Genomic DNA, 21,493 nt, shown 5'->3' on the forward strand with positions numbered 1-21,493 from the left:
AGGCCCACAGGCAGAGAAGGGGATTGCAGTTACCCCTTGGCCCTGCCTGGGAAACTGCTCTACCTTCCATGATCTGCCCACTGAGAAAGAATGAGTCTAGTGAAGGCTAGGGATGGAGGGTGAGGGGCAGGACAAGCTATATGCTCCATCCCTCAGTGATCAGGCAGAGGACAAATCCTTTCCCTCCCAACCAGGTGCAGCCTCAGAGGCAAGAGAAGGTGACCATGGGCTGGCTCTCAGGTCCTTGCTGCACGGTAGGAGCCATGGCCCGGGCAATATGTCAATGAGCCAGTAAATATTGGAAAATGATTGGAGGAAGGTGAGGCCAGCTGCCTCTCCCTCAGCTAGCCCCAGGGAGCCCTTGGAGAGCAGACTGCCAGTGGCCAAGGACATCAGCTCAAGGTCACACTGGGCTGGTCTCACTGGTGAAGAGCCTGGGTGGGCCTGGAGCCCTCCTAGCACTGGCACACCCTCTTCCACAGCCCAGACAGCCAGAAGTGTGTGGAAGCACTGCCAGGACATGATGAGAACATGCTCTGCCACTGACACCACTGGCCATCTGACAAACCCACAGCCCAGAGCAGCTCACTCCCACACACAGACCCAAGGAGACTATAAAGCCTCTTTCCAAGGTGGGAGAGTTGCAGATGTTCACATTCCTCTCCACCTAACAGGCAAAAGTCAGTGAATCAAGTCAAGGTGCCACCAGGGATTCCAGAAATTGGATTCGGAGTTCCAGTCCCTCAGACACACCTCTAGGCTTTCTGTCCCACCTGGGCCTTCCACATGCAGAAAGAAGATGGGGACTTAGGACACCACCCATGATGCAGGAACTTCTAGGAGACCCCAGTCACCAGCACTTCCCTACCACCACCCTACCCTGACTAGCACCTGCTCACCCACTCAGAAGTGCTGGCAAAAAAAGGGAAGCTTGCCCACTCACACAGGCAGCCGCAGTGCCTCAGCTACCTTGGGGACACACCACACACTCCCACCTCACCTCAGTCTAAGTTCATCTCCTGGGCAAGGTGCAGGCATTTAGCCCATTCAGCTCAGGGCTCCCACAACAAAAGCAAGACTGAACACCAGGGCAAGGTTTCCCCATAGGACCCACAGTGCCTCCCCAGCAGGTCTTTCTGAATTAGGGGAGAGAAAGAAAAGAGGTAAGAGAGAGGATCTGAACTCTCCTCATTTAGTGCTTTGCACTCAAGACTTCACCCTGTGCCCTGGCTTCAGCCAGGGGTGAGGTGCAAACAGAAGACAGAAGAGGTCAGGCCCAGGACAGAAGCTGACAATGGGTCCCACTCCCAGGCTACCCAGAGACTGGAGGTTTGCTTAGAGCTAGGTGATGGCAAATGCCAAAAAGGAGGAGGCAATGTGTGGGCCAAGGACTGGGTCACATCTCCTACATGAGCTCTAGGCCCAGAAAGGGATGAGGTCTGGCTGAGGGGCCCTGGACCTTGCCTGACTATTCACCCTGAGCTACCTAGTCCTATCCAGCCTTCTGTGCCAGGCTGGACACCCAGGCAGCTGCACAGCTAGCAAGCAGCTGTTGCATTCCCACCCGAGGTGGTGGTGTCTCCTTGCTGGGTGAAGTGATGCGTGCTCATTTTTAATTACAGACACTGAAATACACCCGCCTGCACACAGTAGTCCCTCCAAGTAGGGGCTCAGACCCTGGAGGCCCCTCAGGCAGCTGGTTTTCATGGCATGTGTGTGCTTGGGGGAGGCATAGCAGGATGCTGTAGCTAGAAGGTAGCACATTATTATTCTGCCCAGAAGCTTTCCTCTCACCCACACCAGGCTGCCCAAAAGCCTCCAGCCCAGAAGCTAAACCTATCTGTTGGTGCTCTGGTGGCCTTGCCACAACAGCAGGGAGAGCCTGCAGAAGGGCTGGGGAGCACCTTTCCCTCTCTCTACTCTCCTCTCACAGCAGGAGAGCCCAAAGCTCTGAAAATGGCAGGGTAAGGAGAGAGGGAGTAAGACAGGACTGCAGGGAGAGGAGAGAGGAAGCAGGAAGTGGCAGAGAGCACCCAGGCAAGAACCTAGAGCACTGGCTTGGCTAGACAAACCGGTGGCTTCCCTTTTGCCCAAGTATGAAATAAAGGGTCTCCAGCCATACCATCCTGAATGTACCTGACCTCGTCTGATCTCAGAAGCTAAGTAGGGTTGGGTCTAGTTAGTACTTGGATGGGAGACTGCCTGGGAGTACCGGGTGCTGTAGGCTTTTGGCCTATCACTCTTTCCCTCTTTCCCTCTTTGGCTAAGCATGGTGGCTCACGCCTATAATCCCAGCACTTTGGGAGGCTAAGGCAGGTGGATCACTTGAGTTCAGGAGTTTGAGACCAGCCTGGCCAACATGGTGAAACCCCACCTCTACTAAAAATACAAAAATTAGCTGGGTGTGGTGGCGGGTCACCCACCACCAGCTACTCAGGAGGCTGAGGTAGAATTGCTTGAACACGGGAGATGAAGTCTGCAGTGAACCAAGATCGCACCACTGCACTCCAGCCTGGGCAACAGAGCAAAACTGTCTCAAAAAAAAAGAGAAAGAAAGAAAGGGATTAAAATAGATGATCTCAAAAGAAGTGAGGAACTGGAAAGGATGAATACAAACACCATTATCTGAAGATAAGAAAACTGTGTACTCAGAAAACCCAAAAATAATCAATGGAGGGACTACCACAAACATTAAGTCACAAAGGTAACTCAAGCACAGCCCATTTTTCTGTACAACAGATCAGCTAAATAGAAAACATAATGGAAATGAAATATAACAGCCCTCTTGGGGTCAGATCGAGCCCAGGGCTAGTCTGGGAGCCCCTGGCTGAAAAGCAGGGAATGGCAGAGGAGCCAGGAAGGCAGGTCCAGGCCTGGGTGGAAACCTGGGGAAGACTGCAGAAGGGGGAAGGTGTGAGAGGGAGTGGGGTGGGAGACGGTGTGCTGTGCCTGGCACCCCAGCCTGCTGCGCCTACTGCCGCCACTGCCTGAAGACTTTTCATTTTCACCTCAGAGCCGGCAGCTTGCCACACAATTTACACCTCTGCTCATCTCCCTGGCACGGATGCAGGCCCTGGCTTCCTGGGTGGCCCATGGAGGAGGGCCTAGGCAGCAGTCAAGCACCAGGACAGGCTACAGTATTGAGGAGTGGGGAAACAATGCTTCCCTCTAAGCAGGCACATGGGACACAGGCTTTTAAGCACCTTAGTGCCCAGATGGACTGGGAAGCCCCTAGTCCTGTAGCCATACACAGCCTTGCCTTTCTCTAGGCCCAGAGGGCCAAGATACAACACTGGCTCAGCCTCACTCTGGCCTTCTCAGGAACAGAGGGTTGGGGAGTGTGGGAGGGAGTACCCCAAGGGGAAGGCAGCTAGAGTGCTGGGTGAGTCAGCCCTGAGATCCCACCACTCTCCCTTACAAATCTGGGAGGAGAGCCACAGCCTTTCCAGATGATGGTCCCACCATCGCAGGCTCCACAGCCCACCCCCTCTCCAAGAGTGCTCTTAGCAGCTTGTCTGTGCAGTCAAGGACCTTGAGTCCTGTCCTGCTCACAAGCTGACAAACTGGTTGCTGATGATTATCCAGCAGCAGGAAGGCTGCTCTGTACAGATGGAACTGTGAAGCCAAGCACCTGAGAGCCAGAGGAGTCAGGAATTGCCAGAGGGGAAGGACAAGTGGGCAAGAGGGGATGGAGAGGAGACAAGGGACAGAAGAGAGGGAGGGAAAGAGAAGGGCCTAATTTCTAATCTCCAACTGGTACCTCTGACCTCTGCTCCACTCCTCAGGGAGGTCCTTTTCTTCCCACCTGCATAACTAGACAGTTAGCCTCTCCTCATCTGAGGGCTCAGCTGAAGGAGAAGTTTTCTGCTGGGGGTAGGAGGGATGCACCATGAGTTCTCTCCTTGGAATCTCTTTCCCCTCCCTAATCCCAATCCTAAACTTCCTGAAGAAGAGCAACAGAATTCTTCCTTGCTAAGTAAATTCCATCTGTCTGGGGAAGAAGGCTCCCTCTGGATTGGTGATAGCCCAACCCCACAGCACCAACTAGACAAGCTTCAGCCCCCAGGGTCCTGCAGGGCTGCCAAGCTATAATATCCGAGCTGGTATTTTGAGAGTGGTGGCTCCCACGCCGCCCCAGCAAAGGCTGGCTTTGTGCTTTCATTCCTGGGGGAGGGGCGGGAGGTAGGGTAAAGGCAGAGAGGATAAGGAGCAGGTTCCAGTGCCTAGGCCAACAAAGAGGTGAGTCCTGGCCCCCAACACCTCAACACCTAAGGGGAGCCAGGGAAGCCAAGCCCTGGTGTGGTAGGAGAATCGCCTCTTGGCTTGGAGGCATCTGGGAATGAAAAGTCACTGCTACTTTCAGCTAACTTGCATTACCCTCCTGCATAATTTGGCTATGACCTCTGGCTCTTCCTACCCATCTCCCAGGAACTAAAGAGACTTGATCTGAATCCCAGCCTGGATACTATCACTCATCTGCTCAGAGGCCATCAGTGTCTCCCTAGTGCCTGCAGGACCCAGCCTAATCTCTTAGGCTCAAACTCTTGCTCCTCCCCTGCACTCCAGCCTCACTGGATACACAAGCCATAACTGCCACCAAGCCAGTACCTCTGCCTGACCTGCCCTTCCCACCTGGGGAACACTGCCCATCTTATAGGTGCAGCCCAAATGCCACCAACCAACAAGGGTTGTTTTGCCTTTCCCAGCTAATCTATCCCTCCCCTCCCAACCCCCAGGTGTGGCTAGGCTCTGTGGCTGGAGGAGAGGGAGGAGGAAAGAGTGCTGGAGGACTACCACTCAGCTCCAGGTCCTGATGCTGCCAAAAGTGCCCTCCTCCCTGAGCCAGTGCAGGCCACTTAGCAGGTAGCAGCACCAGGAGGTGAACCAGCCCTTGAAATCCAGGAAGAGAAGCCTAGGAATGGAACTGCCTCTGCCTCATTGAGGGTGTGGACATAAGGCCCAATAAGGTGCCTGCAGCAGCTGCTTCCTGTGCCCAGAGCAGTTGCCAAGGCCTGCCTTAATGAGTGCCTGCTGGGCAAGCCAGTACATACCTTCTTCCTGTGCTTTGCCTCTGGCTCCCCCAGCAGTCTCCTAGACCTGAAGCCTCAGCCCCCATCTGTGACTATCAGGGTTGGAGAAAGAAGATCAACTGGTTGTTGGACCACAGTGCTAGTATCCCAGGCCCACCCTGGGGCACCATCCCGAGTGTACCCCAAATTGATGACACATTCTCAGCCTCTTCGTTCCAGCCCCACTTGTATACAGGACAGTGGCAAAAAGCATGTAGCCATCAGAATGATCCTCAGCCTAGAAGACCCAGTCTGAACTCAGCCACTGCTCCATCCCTTGTCCTTGGGGCACCTTCCTTCCCTAGGCCTCAGTCTCCCCATCTGTAAAACAATGGGGATGCTGGCTTTGATTAGGACTCTATGATGCCTCCTAGCTGGTTCCTCCATGCACAGAACAATGACACACACAAGAGACCTCAGTAAATAACTGCTGAGTAAGTGACTGAGCTAAGACGCCAAGAGGGCCTCCCTTGTTAAAAATAAAGTTTGAAAACCTCCCATGTTAGCTTGGGAAAGGTGACAGGCAGGAAGGGGGAAATGACTGCAGATTTCACATTCCTGTTGGGGCTCTCTTGCCTGCATTTACTTATTTATTTATTTATTTATTTATTTATTTTTTGAGACAGAGTCTTGCTCCATCACCCAGGCTGGAGGGCGGTGGCATGATCTCAGCTCACTGCAACCTCTGCCTCCCGAGTTCAAGCAATTCTCTTGCCTCAGCCTCCTGAGTAGCTGGGACTATAGGCATATGCCACCATGCCCGGCTGATGTTTGTATTTTTAGTAGAGACAGGGTTTCACCATGTTGGCCAGGCCGGTCTTGAACTCCTGAGCTCAGGTGATTCACCCACCTCAGCTTCCCAAAGTGTTGGGATTACAGGCATGAGCCACCGCGCCCTCGGCCTCCTCACCTGCATTTTCCCTGCCGTGGCCTTGTTGCTCTGCACTGGTGTTTTGGCCCCAGTGTGGACTCAGACCCACCCACTGACTCCCTCAAGGTCACTGAGGCAGGCTAAGGGGAAAAAAACACAAGGGGTTCTGCACCTACTGGACAGAATACAGGCTGTTACCAGGCTGCTTTGAGCTTCCTCCCAGCCCACAACTCAACAGGCTGACCCACCTCCACAGGTACCCTGCTGGGGCCCATAGGCCTTAGCTCCAAGCTGGCTGCTCCACGATGCTATCACCCACCACTCAGGAGTTCAGTCACCACCACTACCCAAGGAGATTTCCAACCTGCTGCTCCCCAGGGTCCCTCCAAGTCCAGCTTCCAATCAATCAGTCATGCTCCCCTCAAAACAAGTGCCTCTCCTTAAAGCCACTGCCCTACCTGCACAAGAGCTAGGCCCTGGTGCCTCCCAGTTCCATTCACACTGCAGTTACAGCATCCTCAGGATGGAGAACAGACATGCAGTGGGCAGGACCGGAGGTTGCACCTCTCTTAGGACAAGAGGTTTTCAAACCAGTTGAGCCTCAGAAGCCCCCTTCCAAACAAAAGCTCAAGACACCTAGTTTGTAAAACTTACTGGCAGAACTACTCCAGGTGAAGCAGGTAAGGGTCTGAGTATAGTCCCTCACCCCAGGCCAATAGCCCCAGGGCACCTCAGCACAGTGAGAGCAGTCTGAGAACTATGGTCTGGGGTCCCTGCCTTACTTCCTTACTTTTACTTCCTTCCTTCGTTGTTTTTGTTGTTTTTTTTTTTTTAAGTTTTCACTTTTATTTTTTTGAGACAGAGTTTCACTCCTGTTGCCCATGCTGATGTGCAATGGCGTGATCTTGGCTCACTGCAACCTCTGCCTCCTGGACTCATGCAATTCTCCTGACTCAGCCTCCCGAGCAGCTGGGACCACGGACACACACCACCATGGCCAGTGAAGTTTTTTTTTTTCTGTAGAGACCAGGTTTCACCATGTTGCCCAGGCTGGTCTCAAATTTCTCAGCTGGAGTAATCCACCTGCCTCGGCCTCCCAAAGTGCTGGGATTACAGGTGTGAGCCACTGTGCCCCCTTCATTTATTTACTTACTTTTGAGCCAGGGTCTCAGTCTGTCACCCAGAATAGAGTACATTGGCATGATCATGGCTCACTGCAGCCTTGACCTCCCAGGCTCAAGCAATCCTCCCACCTCAGCCTCCTGAGTAGCTGGGACTACAAATGCCTGGCTAATTTTTTTTCTGTTTTATTTTTAGAGGCAGGGTCTCACTTACATTGCCCAGGCTGGTCTTGAACTCCTGGGCTCAAGTGATCCTCCTGCCTCAGCCTCCCAAAGTGTTGGGATTATAGGCATGAGCCACCACACCCAGCCTTGTCCCCTTTAAGCCCCTGGTAAGACAGTCCCAGTCAACCCAGCTGTCCCAGAATTCGGCCACCAAGGTTCCCCTCACAGGCTCACTACATCCCTCAGTGACCCTTCCCCACATGCTATACTCCAATTTGATGGAGGAAGATGGGCTAATGTCTGAACTCCAGGGCCTACCTGTACTCCCCAGCAAGTCACCACTTGAACAGTGCCCTGTATCACCCTAAACTTGGGAGAAGAAGCTCAAACCATTTTACAAAGAACCTCCCCTAAAACTCTCTGAAATCAGAGACCATGGAGAAGGGCACTTATGAAAAAGATTCTGGACAGGTCTGAGAGAAGACAGGCATGGGGGCTTAGCTGGACAAGTCTAACACTCTCAATGGCCTTCCTTGCCAAGTGCGACAGACAGATATGAGCAAACTGCACTAGGGACCTTACACACACAATCCCACACATGGAATTCCCAGGCCCATCCCTCAGTCCTGGTCTGCTCCATGTGTCAAAAGCCTTCCCTGGACACTCATTATGACTATGGTGAATTTGGGGGCCTCTGCCCATTGCTCTGGGCTCACATCTGGGCCCCATCTCTCTTCTGCAGGTTTGCAATTTCAAGCAAGCTCTATTCCATCCTGCAGCTGCCAGAAGACACCCCCACTCTCCCCGATGATGGCCAAGCCCACACAAGCATACCTCACAGTCTCCTTCCTGAGACTTGGCGAGTGGTCTCCTCCTCTACTAGAGGCCACCTCCTTGGACTCCAGTGGAGCACCCTGACAAAGCTGAGGCATCTTCCATATGGAGTGATGGTCACACAGTACCCATGGATTCCTGGGGAATGAGTGTTCAGCCTGGGGGCTCTGAACAGTTTATATGGAGAAAAGCAGAGTTCCAGCCCCTATAGTAGTTTGCCAGGCTGCCAAGCTGAGGAAGGCTGGCCAGAGAGCCAGAGGCTGCCATGCAAACCAGGAAAGCTGAGATCAGCCATCCTTTCCAGAATCCTGAGAGTCCTGACAAGTGCTCTCCTTGGGCCTCTTGCAGTGAACTTTAGGTCCCTCTGTCCCATATGACTAATCTTGTCCCAGGCTCAGGGACATCTGCAACTACGAGGACAGCAGCTGCTCTCTACCTCCCAAACCCAAAGCTAAGATCCATACACCTCTGCCCCTCACCCAGCCTCTGGGGAGGCTGGTGAGGCTGCCAAGTCCTCCCCCAACAACTCCTGGCAGCAGGGCTCCTGGCCTCCCTCACCCCTGCCAAAACAGAAAGCTGACGGCTGTTGTCATTCCATTTGAAGAATCTTCACAGCAGTCCCAGATCCAGAGAAAAAAGGAAGGGTGTACACACAAGCATGCACACACAGTTAAAGGCAGTCAGCTGTCAGCGCTGCAAGAGTCAGAAGCACCCAGTCTCATTAGTAATCTCCTTTCTCTGACCCCAGGGCAGTGGAGATAACGGCAGGGATGAAGGGAGCCTTATACTCTCTCCCGGCTGTCTCCTGGGCTGAGAGAGGCACAGGGCCACCTCTGTCCACTGCAGGCTGTGACCGGCAAACTGAGATAGCCCCTTCCTCATCTCTCCCCTGGATTTGCTCCCCAAGACGCAAGGTCAAGCTAAACACAGGGGCAGAGGCAAACCCCCACACCCTGCTGCCAAAACAAGCCCAGGACCTTGTGCCATGCCTCCTCTGTGGGCAACCGGCCTCTCTCTTACTCTCTCCGCTGATGGCCAAGCCCACAGAAGCATGCCTCACAGATGTCTCTGGGAGAAGCCCCTTGCTCTCCCCCATATCCCTGGCTTCCTTGTCTCAACCCCCACTCCAGGAGCACAGCCGACAGGCTCCCATGGGAGGGGGAGAAGAGAGGAAGGGCTTCATCAAAGAGGTGACGTCAAAACCAGGCAACTTGTGAAGCTGTCAGGGGCCGGGAAATTTGGACAAAGGTGTCTAAAAATAAACCCCTGAAGCCAGGAAAAGGCTTTGGTGGCTGAGTTGCTCACCACCACACCACATGCCACACGCCCTGTTCTGAGGTCTGAAATCCAAGAAATCTCTTCCCAGGGGTGCCCCTCCAGATGGGCCCATGAGGTTGAGGATGGCACAGACAAGACTGGAGAGCCCTTCCTTAGGTAAAAAGGACTCCCCAGAGGTGGCACGCTAAGCAGGCCTAGGCACTCGTATCTTCCTTCCTGCCCTCACTGCCAGCCAACCTGCCCCCACCTCCAATCCAACCGCAGCCAGGCAAGCACATCCTGCCCAGCACCCCTTCTGGCCACCACCCTCCAGCTCACAAAGAAAACTCCCCTCTATCCTCCCTGTGCCCCTGCCCTACCACCATGACAGCCCTCCCCTTTCCAGGTCTTCTCACTCCTGATTGTTCAAACCTATCCTTGACCACCAAGGCCACAGCTGGTGACCCAGGGCCTCATTTATTCATTTCTCAGCCCCAACACCAGACTCCAGGGACGTCTGAGCTCTCATTTCCATCATCAATGCCCTGTCCCTTTCCCCATCCTGCTCTGGTGAACAAAGTTGCAAGGGTCCTCCAAGTGTACCAAGCTCCCACTCCCACTAACTCTCTTGTCCTGTTCCCTGACCCCAGCCACACTGGCCACGTGCTCTGTGCAGCCCTTGCTGCCACAGGTTGTCCATTGCCTACCTGGCCCCACAGAAGCTGAGAGGCACAGGGCAACCTCCCAGGTCAAATAGTGCCAACTAGCTGATGTCCTTAAATATATCCACCAGCCTAGCCTTTTCTGAACCCTAGACCACACATACCATTGTTGACTCCACACCCCCCAACTCAAATGTCTCTCAGGTAGCTCCCCTGACATAGCCCAAAAAGCTACCTTCCCCCTAAAACCAGGGCCTCCCTCAGTTTCCCACATCAGTGAAATACATCACTACATGCTTACCCACCTGCCCAGGCCAGAGGGAAGCAGAGCCCTCTATGATTCCCTCACTGCCTCTCCTTCCCCAACAGCCAATCCACCCAAAGTCCATCAGTTCTATCCCAAAAGTGATTGTAAATCTCCATCCCTGTCCACATCTCTATAGCCACTGGGCCTGCCCAAGCTGCCACCACTCACACTGAGATTCATGACAGCCTCCTAAGCACCTCCACCTGGCCCCAGATCTGTGGTTCAGTCCTACCCTGCCCAGAGATGGGACAGCCCATCTTGTACAGATGTGGCTCCAACTGCGTTATTTTCCTGGTTGGAACACTGCAGTGACTTCCTGCTGCATTTAGACCAAAGCTCTGCCTAGAATGTTCTTATTTTCTCTCCAAAGGCTCTTTTAGGACTCTGCCTTGAGGTTATCTCCTCTGAGAGGCTATCACTGACAATTCTGTCCACGCCGGTTCCCTGACTTTTCTTACCCTCTCCTTCTCTGGCACATGTTCCATTTTTGTCTGACATTTATTACCTATCGTTACCACCTCACTGTGAATGTCTGTTTCATGGACCGATGACATTTCATTCACATCATGCCCATTATAGCACCTGGCACACAGACAATAAATATAAGTTAAATGAATGAACAATCATTTCCAAGTCCAAACTGGGGCCATTTTCCTAGTATCCAAGTTTACAAAACGTTTAGAGGAGAGATGTGTAATAGGGCAAGTTTTTTTGTTGTTGTTGTTTGTTTGTTTTAGATGGGGTCTCACTCTGTAGCCCAAGCTGGAGTGCAGTGGCATGATCTTGGCTCACTGCAACCTCCACCTCCAGGGCTCAGGTGATTCTTGTGCCTCAGCCTCCTGAGTAGCTGGAACTACAGGTAAGTGCCACCACACCCGGCTAATTTTTTGTATTTTTGGGGTTTCAATATGTTGCCCATGGTGGTCTCGAACTCCTGAGCTCAGATGATCAGCCCACTTCAGCCTTCCAAAGTGCTGGGATTATAGGCATGAGCCACGGCACCCAGGCCAGGGCAAGTTTTAAAATATCTCTGTAGACACAGAAACCCCTCTCAGATGACCTGGTGGCTAGCTCTCCTTCCTCTAGGAAGTTTGGGCTGCCAGCATTGCCAGTGACCAAGTCAGGAAGTAAAGAAGACAGTGCCTGCCACTGCTGCCCCAGCCCTGGGCTCAGGGAGCAGGTGTATAACCCCATACAGAGCCAGGGCCACGGGCAACACGTGATTACCTGGGACCTGCCCAGACACTGGGAGCCTCAGGTCCTTGCTTTGCAGGCCTGTAGCAGGATGAGAATAAAGTGGCCTGTCCATCCATCTGAGCCAGGAGTGTGGTATAAGCACTAAGGATGTCTTTGGTCAAAGCCAGAACCAAACTGACCAGACCAGGTTTATGAACAAGCTCTCCATGCTCTTGGGAGATGCTCTGACTCCCACATAACTTGGGCATCTGAAAGAGATGCCAACAACCTCTGCCAGTCTTCCTATCTCCATAGGTACCTGTTCCATGGGGCCCAGGGTGCTGTTCTTCCAAAACCACCTCTTTCTCCCATTCTAGGCAGTCCTCCTCAGCTCCATCCAAGGGGCCTGGCTGTCCCCCAAAACACACACCCCAGGCCTATACCTCACCTTGATGTAGGTGTCCAAGGCAGGATGGACACGGCGGGTAGCCAGCCAGATGGACAGGATGGTAGTGTAGGGGAAGGTGGCTGTCACCACATGGCTGGGTGCCGGAAAGGAGAACACCTTGAAACCAAATTTCTGGTAGAGATCGATGAGCTCAGGGGAGGGTGATTCCTCACCTTCACTCAGGATGCTGCCCACAGCACAACGGCACTTATCAGGAGGCACCTGGGGAAGCAAAGCATGGGTGTGAGAGTTAGGCGAAGGAAGGAGGCCCTCATACCTCCTTCCTTCTGGGCCTGTGCCAGATAGGCCTCAAAGAACCACCAGCTCTGACAAGCCATGCAGCCCCAGATACCAGGACAGAGCTAGCTATTTTCCTACTAGAACCCACCTATGGCCCCTGTCTGTGGCATCGTACTGCAGGACTCTCATCCATTCCTTCAACAACATGCCATGCTCTGTGGAAACCCAGGGATCATAGTGAGGGGTTAGACTTGGTCTCTGCCCTCCAGGAGGCCAGGAGAGGAAAGGACAGAGAAGACCTCTGAACCATCACCCTCCACATGGCTCCACTGAGGGGGCCCTTCCACCTCCTGATGAGACCCTGTGTCAGCCCCCACTCCCCAGGGCCACCAGCAGGACTGTACAGTGGCTGATCCTGCAGCCTAGCTCCAGCACATCCCTATTAGCTCATTTCCCTCCTATCTCCTGAAGAAGAACAGGCTTCACAAACAGAGAAATTATGGCAGGCAAGGGAGCAAAACTGAGGGGTGGGAATAAAGAGCTCAGGGCCTTCTAAGGTCATGCCCTAGGAAAGCATGAACATGTGTGTGTGTGTTTACAGACATGCTTGCAGGGTCAGGATCTGGCAAGTGGCTGTGGAGGGGATGCAGGAAGCACCTGTCAGGACATCGAATCAGGATCACTGACCTTTGTGTTGCTGATGAGATTCTGTGAAGAGATCATTCTCCCCATCCCTCTGGGAGGGCCAGCTACCATCACCAGAGCCTCTAGACTTCTTCTCCAATCCATGGCCCATCAAGGGACCTATCCCACTTCCCAAGTCCCTTCCTGGCCAACAGCCAAGAACCACTGGTTCCCCTCCAAGTCTCTGTAGGTTGCTAGTGCCTGCGTTTCCCATTCTGCCCCACTCCCTGCCAAACTTCCCTCTGGCTCCCAGAAAACTTAGCCAGGTAAGGCTCCTGTGTGAGCCTCCAACACTTCCTAGGACTGACACAAGGCTGCAAGACCCAGTATCATTTCTCCTCCTGGCGTCAGGGGGCCTCACTTTATCTCACCTACTGCTACCTGTTTCCCATGTCAGCTTTCCAAGTGCCTAAGTCTACAGCAGCCTTCAGGCTGGGCCCTCAGAGGCATATGATCTTGAATCAAAGAGATTCAGCACAGACCTTGTACCCTCAATCCGGTGTCACTCAACTCTAAAGGCTCCTTTCTCCCCCTATTGAGGGCCTACTGACTCCTAACTTTATTATTTTTTTCTTTTAAAAATAATTTTTGCCAGCAGTTCATGTTCACAGGGATGACCCCTAAATTTAAACAGGCTACTCCCTTTACCTCCACTTACTCCTCTCTCCAGCCCTCCTTTTCAGCACTGTGAAATCATTATTACCTGTTCTCACCTCTACCTCCCATTACAGCCCTTTCCAAGCCCTCTCCAAAATCCCCTGGGGGTTTCTTGGCCCTGAATGGCCTCCTCTACTCAGGCCAACCCAGCCCTTCCTTTTCATCACAATTTGCCTGGGACTTTGGCACCTAATCCAGGCTCTTACCTCTAAGCAGACCCTAACGATCACCTTCAGCTGTCTGCAGCTCTGGTCCCCTTGCGGCCCCCTTGAATCCTATGGCATCCAAAACTGGTTCAGAGCTTTAGTAGCAGGCAACAGGGTGTAGTGGTCAGAAACACAGCTTGAGAGAGGCAGGCCAGGGGTGAATCTGAGTCGTGTGATTCTAGACAAGTCCCTTGCGTTCTAGGAAACCCAGTTCCTTAATATCTAGTTACAGAACTGTCATATTAAACAAGAAACTTCATGAGAGCTTAGCGCAGGTCCAGCATTCAGCAAGTGCTCCATAATTGTTGGTTATTAGTAGCTATAACACAGTACAAACAGCTTTCCGTGGCCTAGAATGCCAAACCAACCAAACCTCTGAATGTGCAGCTCCTCCCTGTCTGTCCTTCAGGTTCAAATGCCCTCTTGGAGAGCCTTTCAGAGTGGCTCGGTGGCACTCTCTTATCCACCAATATTTTGCTGTAAACTCTCTTGCCCTCCACAAGTCTACCTTGCACACAGTCACTTCTCTTGGCCTGAAACTCCTCCCACCTCACCCAGAGGCGCAGGAGAACACTGCAATACCACCTCTTGTCTCTAGATGGTGGAAATGCACTACTTCACACACCAAGACTTGACCAGATAGGCAGGAAGTTCTCTGGTGGACCTCCTGCTGACGAGCCAAGGGACAGTGCCTGCCACAAAGCCTATCGTCATGTCCCTGACCCTAGCAACCTGTGCTGTGCAAAAGAAACATCTATATAAGTCACATGGAGAAAGAGGTGGACAGTCACTTGATCTCTTCCTTTCTACCCCTGGCTTGCCTGGGTTTGAGTCCTAGAGTCTTTCCTGGGAACACTTCAGCAACCCTCATGGGACTCGCAGCTCAACATCCTCTTCAGTCACCAAAAGGCACCAGAACACATGTGGTCACATTGCTTAGAACCTCTCAATGGCTCCCAATTTACCTCTAGGATGAAACTAAATTCACAAGTGCAGTAGGCAAGGCTCTTTTAGAGTGGCCCACATAATACTGCATAAATCTGCCCACACACTCACCTTGCACTCCCTTTCTGCAGCCTCAGGCCTCGGCAGGGGCCAGAACCCAGATGGGCAGGCACCTACTGAGTATCTGCATGGCAGAGGGAGGGACAAATCCAGGCTCTGGCCCAGCCCGCCTTGCCAGCCTCCTCACCCACCACACCCCTACACACACCCACAGGAAACTATTTGCAGCTCCCCAAACATGCCACGTCCTCCCATGCTTCCTGCCTTTGCGTAAGCTACTTCCTCTGCCTGAAATGTCCTTCACCCTATTCCAGAGTCCCTTCTGCCTGCGAAACTCCTGCCCATGCTGCCAGACTCAGTTCAACTTTTCCCTTCAAAGCTTTCTGCTGCTCTCCACCAAGCAGCATCTCCTCTCTAATCACAAGTACCTACCAGGGAGCATCTTGTGCAGCACTGTAATTGACGGCCTCCCCATCTCTCCCCGCCTCTAGGCAAAAGGTCCAGGATCCTGCGCACACTTGGGGCATGCTCAGTGATAGTACCTGCATGCACACACAAGCCCTGCACCATAACAAGCTTCCTCTCCTTCCACCTGGAGAAAAGGAAGAGCTCTTGTCACAGTGGAAGAAGGAAGCTAAGGAGACAGGGCTTCCAGGATCCAGGAGGTGTGTGGGGCACAGTGTCTCCTTTCCTGGCTGAGCAACTCCCTAATTCCACAAGTAAGAACATTTCCTACTCCCTCCCCCTGCCCTGGCCTAAGGGGCAGGCTAGAAGGTCCCTCAGCAAGCCTACTACCCATTAAGCGACCCCATGTAAAGTTGAAGATGGGAAGCAGCTTAACAAGGCACCAACAAGGGGGAGATGGCACAGACTCTGAAATAACCCAGTGAGTGGCAAGGCTGGTCCAGTAGCAGAGGAAGGCTTTCCCGGCCTCCCAGTAAAGCCCAGACCCACCTTCAGGGGAAAGGCCTACTAAGGTTGTCAAGGGATCAGAAGGTTGGGATGTCCTGATGAGCAAGAGACCCCATCAATCTTGGCTCAATGCAACATCTTTATTTGGGCCTAACCCTAGGACATAGCCTGGGCCTCCCAGCTCTACCTGCCTGCTCCTCTTCCTCCTCATAACAGCTATTTCTCTGGGTACCTCTGCCTAGAATAAAAATTGGACTAGAACTAGCACCTACAAGGAATCACACCCCGGAAACAGGGCAGTGGCCAGACCCACCACTACTCGGAGTAAAGACAAGCCCATTCAGGATCTGTCCTCAAAGCAAGAGTACCAGGAAAACTGGTACTCTTGAGGCATGCCAGGCCCCAGAGCATTTCCTCTGGGCTGAGAAGCCTCCAGAGTCCCATCATTGGGAGAAGAGGGCCATCTGCTTGGAACCCGAAGCTTCCAAGTATGGGCTAGTCCTAAAGCTGGCCCCACTGCCTCATCCTGAGCGGTGTCACAGTGCCCTGCTGACCCTGTTGTGTGAGGCTATCATGAAGACAGCCACCTTAGGGCCGCTGCTGAGCCAAGACCTTGCTGAGTCTGGGAACTGGACAAGACTGATTATCTTCCAGGATGCAGGAAAGAGAAATGGTATCAGTTGGCCCACCAAATGTAGTCACTGGGTTCAGGATTAATGGAAACAGCCAACCCCAGGCCCACAACCTACACAACCTGACAGGGACAGCGGCACCATCTCTCAAACCCAGGCACAGAGGGCTGCCCTTACTCCTCCCACACCAGCCCACTGACCCAGGGCTACCCAACATATGGGGGAAAGTAGAGGCAGGGTCCTTCATTTGCATTGGTACTCCCAAGGGAATAGAGCAGCTGCACTGGCCCATGACTAGAGGGTTGATACGGGACCTCGTTTGCCCTCCTGGGTGCCACAGGTCAACACACCAACCCCAACTTCCCGGGACAGCTTATGCCCAAAGGCACACAGAGACAGGTAGCAGTCAGGACATGAGCTGATGCAGATAGCCAGGCCAGAGGACAGGACCCATTCTTCAGGCTCAGGAGGAAAGAGAGGAGTCAACAAGATACCAGTCCTCAAAAGTGAGTTTACTTAGAAACCTTTCAGGAACCTTCCTCTATATCCCTACACCCTCAAACAGAATCCTAACAACAGCTGATATCTGACCAGGCACTCACCACTTTCCTTAGTCGCTGCCTTCCAAGCATAGGCTCACTAAATGCAAACGGCCCTCTGTGGTTGGTACTGTTTTCAACCCTGTTCCTGAGGCCCAAACAACCAAGATACTCAGCCAAGGTTACAAAGCAAGGCAGTGCTGAAGTCAGGATTCAAACCCAAGCAGACCAGCTTCAGAGCTGCGCAACACAACTCAGAGGCATCCAGGAGTCCGAGAAATTGGTCCTGGTGAGGAATGGGCTGCACAATGGCTTTTCCCTGCACTGTGCCTTTTCACATGGCCCAAACAACCTGCAAGAGGCTGGGACTAGACCAGAGGCAGGCAGGGTCCCTAAAAGTACAAAGTCCCAGTGGCATGAGGTTCTCAGGAGGGACTGGATGTCAAGTGTCACACCCACCTATTAAGGGCTGGGTATTGGGCCACATCCTTATTATTTAGCCCCCACAAAACAAAAACCCTGAGGTTTTATACTCATGTGACAGATGAGGAGATTCTTTTATACTCATGTGACAGATGAGGAGACAGACTCAGACAGGCCAAGTGACTCACCTAAAGTCACAAAGTGGTTAGCAGTGGAGCCCTGATTCAACCCCAGAAGGGCAAATCCAAAGCCCCCTCCTCTCACACCTCATCTCACCTCACCTCAAGGACAGTTCTAGTGGGCAGAGAGGAGTTGGTGCTTCCAGACCTGTCCCATACAGTTAACCTACTACACAGCAAATGCCTAGACTCCACCTGGCAGAAAATAACTATGGAGTAACTGGGATAGGGGGTGGCCCGGGCCCTCAGGAAACATCCCAGCCCACATTCCAGTTGCCCTTGTTGGGGAGGTCAGTCCTGGGAAATCCTACTCCCTCACTCCTTCCCTAAGTGCCTCCAAGGAGGGCAGGGAGCCCCATCTCCACACACACTGAGGGAAGAGGGAATATGACACAGGCCTACAACAGAACTCTTTCCAGTTCAGCTCTTGCAGACCTGGTAGGCCTGGGCATTGGTTCTCATTGGACTAAGAGAAAGGGGGCTTCAATGGCAGTCTAGCTTACTAAAGTCAGAACCAAGTACCACCAGTTCCCCAACCCACTCCATGCCTGGAGCAAACACCACCTCCTAGGTGCCAGATGTAAGCAGCAAATACAGAACCACTTGGGCCAGGTAAATTGAACAGGCTGTCATACCCCTCTTGCCTCAGCCAGGCTCTCCACACAAGCAAGCAGGCAGGCTGCTTAAGCTCCAAGCACAGCAGCGCAGGTGGTGGCGGCACAGGGTGGGGCAGTAGGTAGAGGGCCAGCCTGGCAGACAGGATAGGTCCACAGGCACAGTGACAGCAGCCCAGCCACTAGGAACTGTCCACAGGCCAGAGCTGGCAGGATCAAGTGAGGCACTCAGGGTCATCTCAGCTCCTCCCTTTCCCTCCAACACTGAAGGCTTTCAGAGGGACCAAGCCCAAAAAGGGAGCCTGAAGTTACTTTCCAAGCCCCCAGCACCCACCCCAGAAGCAGGACTGAGGGCAGAGCAGTTTTTCTAGCCAAGACCCTTCCCCAGCCATGCAAGGGCAGTATGGACCACTGTGTGTAGGGGAGCAGATCTGTGACTGATATCCACCTACACCTGACCCTTATCTCTGAACTCATCCCATCTCCCTTGCATACCTTGAAGAGGAATGGCCCACACTCCATGAATGCTGGGCTCTGAGGCAGGTGAGGGCACCCATGAGCCCCTGTCAGGGTCTGTCCAGTTTCCAACAGACTCCTTCCCCACCTTCCCATCCCCAACTATGCCAAGGCCTTCAGGGATGGAGAATGAAATCCTTTCTCCTCCCTCACAGGAACCACTCATCCTGACCTGCTACCTCTTCCCATACAGGACTCCAGAGCACAGGGCTAACAGCTCTAGCAGCATCTACTATGAACAGGTCCACAGCAACTGCCACTATCCCACCTTAGTGGTACCCTCTCTTGTGCTACTTCCTGGGTCCACACCCAGCTAGGTAGAACCAGCCTCCTCTCTGCCCAGCTGAGGACAGGAAGAGGCATGGCTAGGGAGCTGTCCATCACACCTCATGGGGGCAGGCAGCATCTAAAGCTTCGTGGCACCTCTCACCTGATAACTCACCACCCCACTCACAGAGCCTGACAAATCCTCACTGTCTCCCCACACTCACAGAGAAGCAGATTCTGGCTCCTGTTGCTCTGGGCTGGGGAAGGAGGACTGAGGGAGGGACATTCAACAGGTCTGCCTCTATTCTCTTTCTCTGAGAACCAGAGCATGCCCCAGGCTGCATACTGCTGGTGGAGGAAGCCAAAGGGGCAAAAAGCTTGGATTCTCAGCCCACTCCAGGACCAGGATGGGGCCTTTCCTCTAGGCTTCTGTCTAATACCCACACACTGGGAGGTTCTGGCCTCCATGGTACCCCAGTGCCCAACACAGAGCCTGGTACAGAGTAGGTGCTCAAATACTTGTTAAATGAAAACAACAAAGTATGAGATCAGTACCTTACCCCTACTATCTGAACCTGTTTTCCCCTCCATAATATGGAGTGAGGACCAGGAGGCTTCAGGTCCTTCTGGACCAGACAGTCTGTGATAGCCACGAGCACCTGAAGCCTGGGGGTCCATGGTTCCCTGAATCTGTTACACTCTCTGTCAGGCACAGAATGTACTGACCAGTCCCCTGAGTAGATGGGGACCCAAGTGTCCCTGAGCCATCCCAGGTGCCAGAGTGTAACCTAGCTCTAAATGGGGACACAGGTGCCTTCTGGACTGACCCAGGACTGGGAGAGGCAGGATCAGAAGGATCACTTTGACCTGTTCACTCATCCTCTGTGTCAGCCAAATGTCCACAGCCAGGCCAAGGGTCTAGGTTTGCTCAGTCTGACCTCTCAGTACATGTTAGCACAAATGGTTTTCCCACCCATCTTTGTTGTTGCTAAGCATCTGTTGAGGGCTAAGTGCTGGGGTAAATGCCTCACCTGTATCCCTTATCCCTTCTCAGTCTAACTAAGAAGCAAGTATTTTATCATTACTCTGCAGACAGGGAAATAGAGGCTCAGAAAGATTATGTGATATGCCTAAGATCATGCAGGAGAACAGTGATGGGACAGAATCAGAACTCAGGCCTGCTAGCCTCAAAGCTGTGTTCTCAGGCCACAGTCCCCAGACGAGCACCCAAGTCAGACTATGCCCAGCCAAACGTGGAGCCCCAGGGCCCACCCGATGGGGTCCACACATCTCTGGGAAAGCTACAGGAGGCAGTGGCCATGCCAGAATATCCCATACCAGTGTTCTTTCATCTCACTCTTCCATAGACCAGCCTCCAGCACTGACCCCAAGGTACCCTGCTGCCTTAGCTCTTTCCCATCCGGGAATTAGCACCTTCAACCCAAGAGGCAACATGTTGATTCCAGAACAGGCAGACACGCCAATGAGGAGAGAGGCAGCTGCAAGGACTCTCCTACTTCCCACTGGGGCCTTGCAGAAGGCAAGGTGGGAAGGAGGGGCAGGGGAAAGTAGAGAGGCAGGGGCTTACACAACAGAGCCCTTGCAGGGGTGAGGGTCACACATCTGATCTAGGAGCTCCCATAGCCCACTGTCTATCCCATCCCACTCAGGCTTATGTGCTCCCACCTTCCATTAGTACCACCTCCTGGCCATGTGACTGCAAAACCTCAAACAATGTCGACTCATCCCTCAACCAACCCATGGCACCTCTCACCTGGGCCTCTTCTATGGCCTCCTGCCTTATCTCCTTCCCCCCTCCACCTGCCCTTCAGCTAACTTCCTAAAACAAAGGTAGCAAATTGTGCCACACCCTTCTTCCCAACCTGCTGTACCTTCCCACCACCTGGCTAGGCAAACCCTTTGTCTTTCTCCACCCACCACATGTCCATTAGCCACAATTCTCCAGTCATCCCATGTCTCCAGGCTCTTGCTGTTGCAGTTTTCTTAGCCAAGTAACCCATCCCAACAGAGCAAAACTCTACTTATGTGAGAAGGCCCAGCTGAAATCTACCCCTTCTCTGGGCCTCCCCAGCAGACTCATGACAGCCTCCCTGAACCCACAGCTCAAAGTTCTGTGGACATCAAGCACATTGTCTTGTTGGAGAATCACTTGTGTGGGGCTGATGTGTCAGCCACACAGAGCTTCCTGAGGGCAGAGCCAGGTGTGATTCATCTCCAGAGTGTAGGTGTGGAGCAGAACCTGGCACAGAGAGGGAACCAGCACACCCTGTTTCAACTAGTGGCCCAGTGAGCCCAGTCAGCAGACACTGGGTAGGCTGCAGGGCTTATCCACTTGAGCTCTCCAGGCAAGGAAATCAGAACTGGGGATTTCAAATGCTTGGCCTGGCATGGCTCAGTATTAGAGGCTGAAGAACCCTTAACAGAACTGCCAGCCCATCCAGCTGTGGGCAGCACAACCCCATAACATAGCAGGAGGCTACATTGGCAAGCTCTGACTCACCATAGGTTGTAAGAACAGCCAGACACCCACAGCATGCTAGTGATGCTGGATTAGTCTTTGACTTGAGCATTCTGAACATTCTAAGTAGTTCATCTGGCTCTACTAGCCCCCCACGCCCTCTCCCAACTAGGCAGCTTGAGGTCTAAGGAAATGCCGTATCACTGGGTTGGGGGGCATCAGAATGGCTG

At 53.1% G+C, this 21,493-nt stretch overlaps 1 protein-coding gene and 1 pseudogene across 5 annotated transcripts in view; one reads left to right on the forward strand and one right to left on the reverse strand.

The window, feature by feature from the left end:
* Nucleotides 1–21,493, reverse strand: part of TEX264 (testis expressed 264, ER-phagy receptor) — a 33,280-nt gene that overhangs the window by 7,500 nt on the left and 4,287 nt on the right. For 4 of the 5 annotated variants that reach the window (XM_017549406.2, XM_037738884.1, XM_017549683.2 and 1 more), the window contains one exon: nt 11,911–12,132. In XM_017549406.2, the coding sequence (XP_017404895.1) occupies nt 11,911–12,132 (222 nt within the window). Of the gene's footprint in view, nt 1–11,910; nt 12,133–15,134; nt 15,288–21,493 lie in introns of those variants that run through there. The other variant, XM_017549769.2, reaches the window with a different exon arrangement.
* Nucleotides 2,109–2,227, forward strand: LOC119470467 (annotated as a pseudogene).

Source organism: Cebus imitator, unplaced genomic scaffold (assembly GCF_001604975.1).
Source record: "Cebus imitator isolate Cc_AM_T3 unplaced genomic scaffold, Cebus_imitator-1.0 Scaffold0, whole genome shotgun sequence".
NCBI classification, from domain to species: domain Eukaryota; kingdom Metazoa; phylum Chordata; class Mammalia; order Primates; family Cebidae; genus Cebus; species Cebus imitator.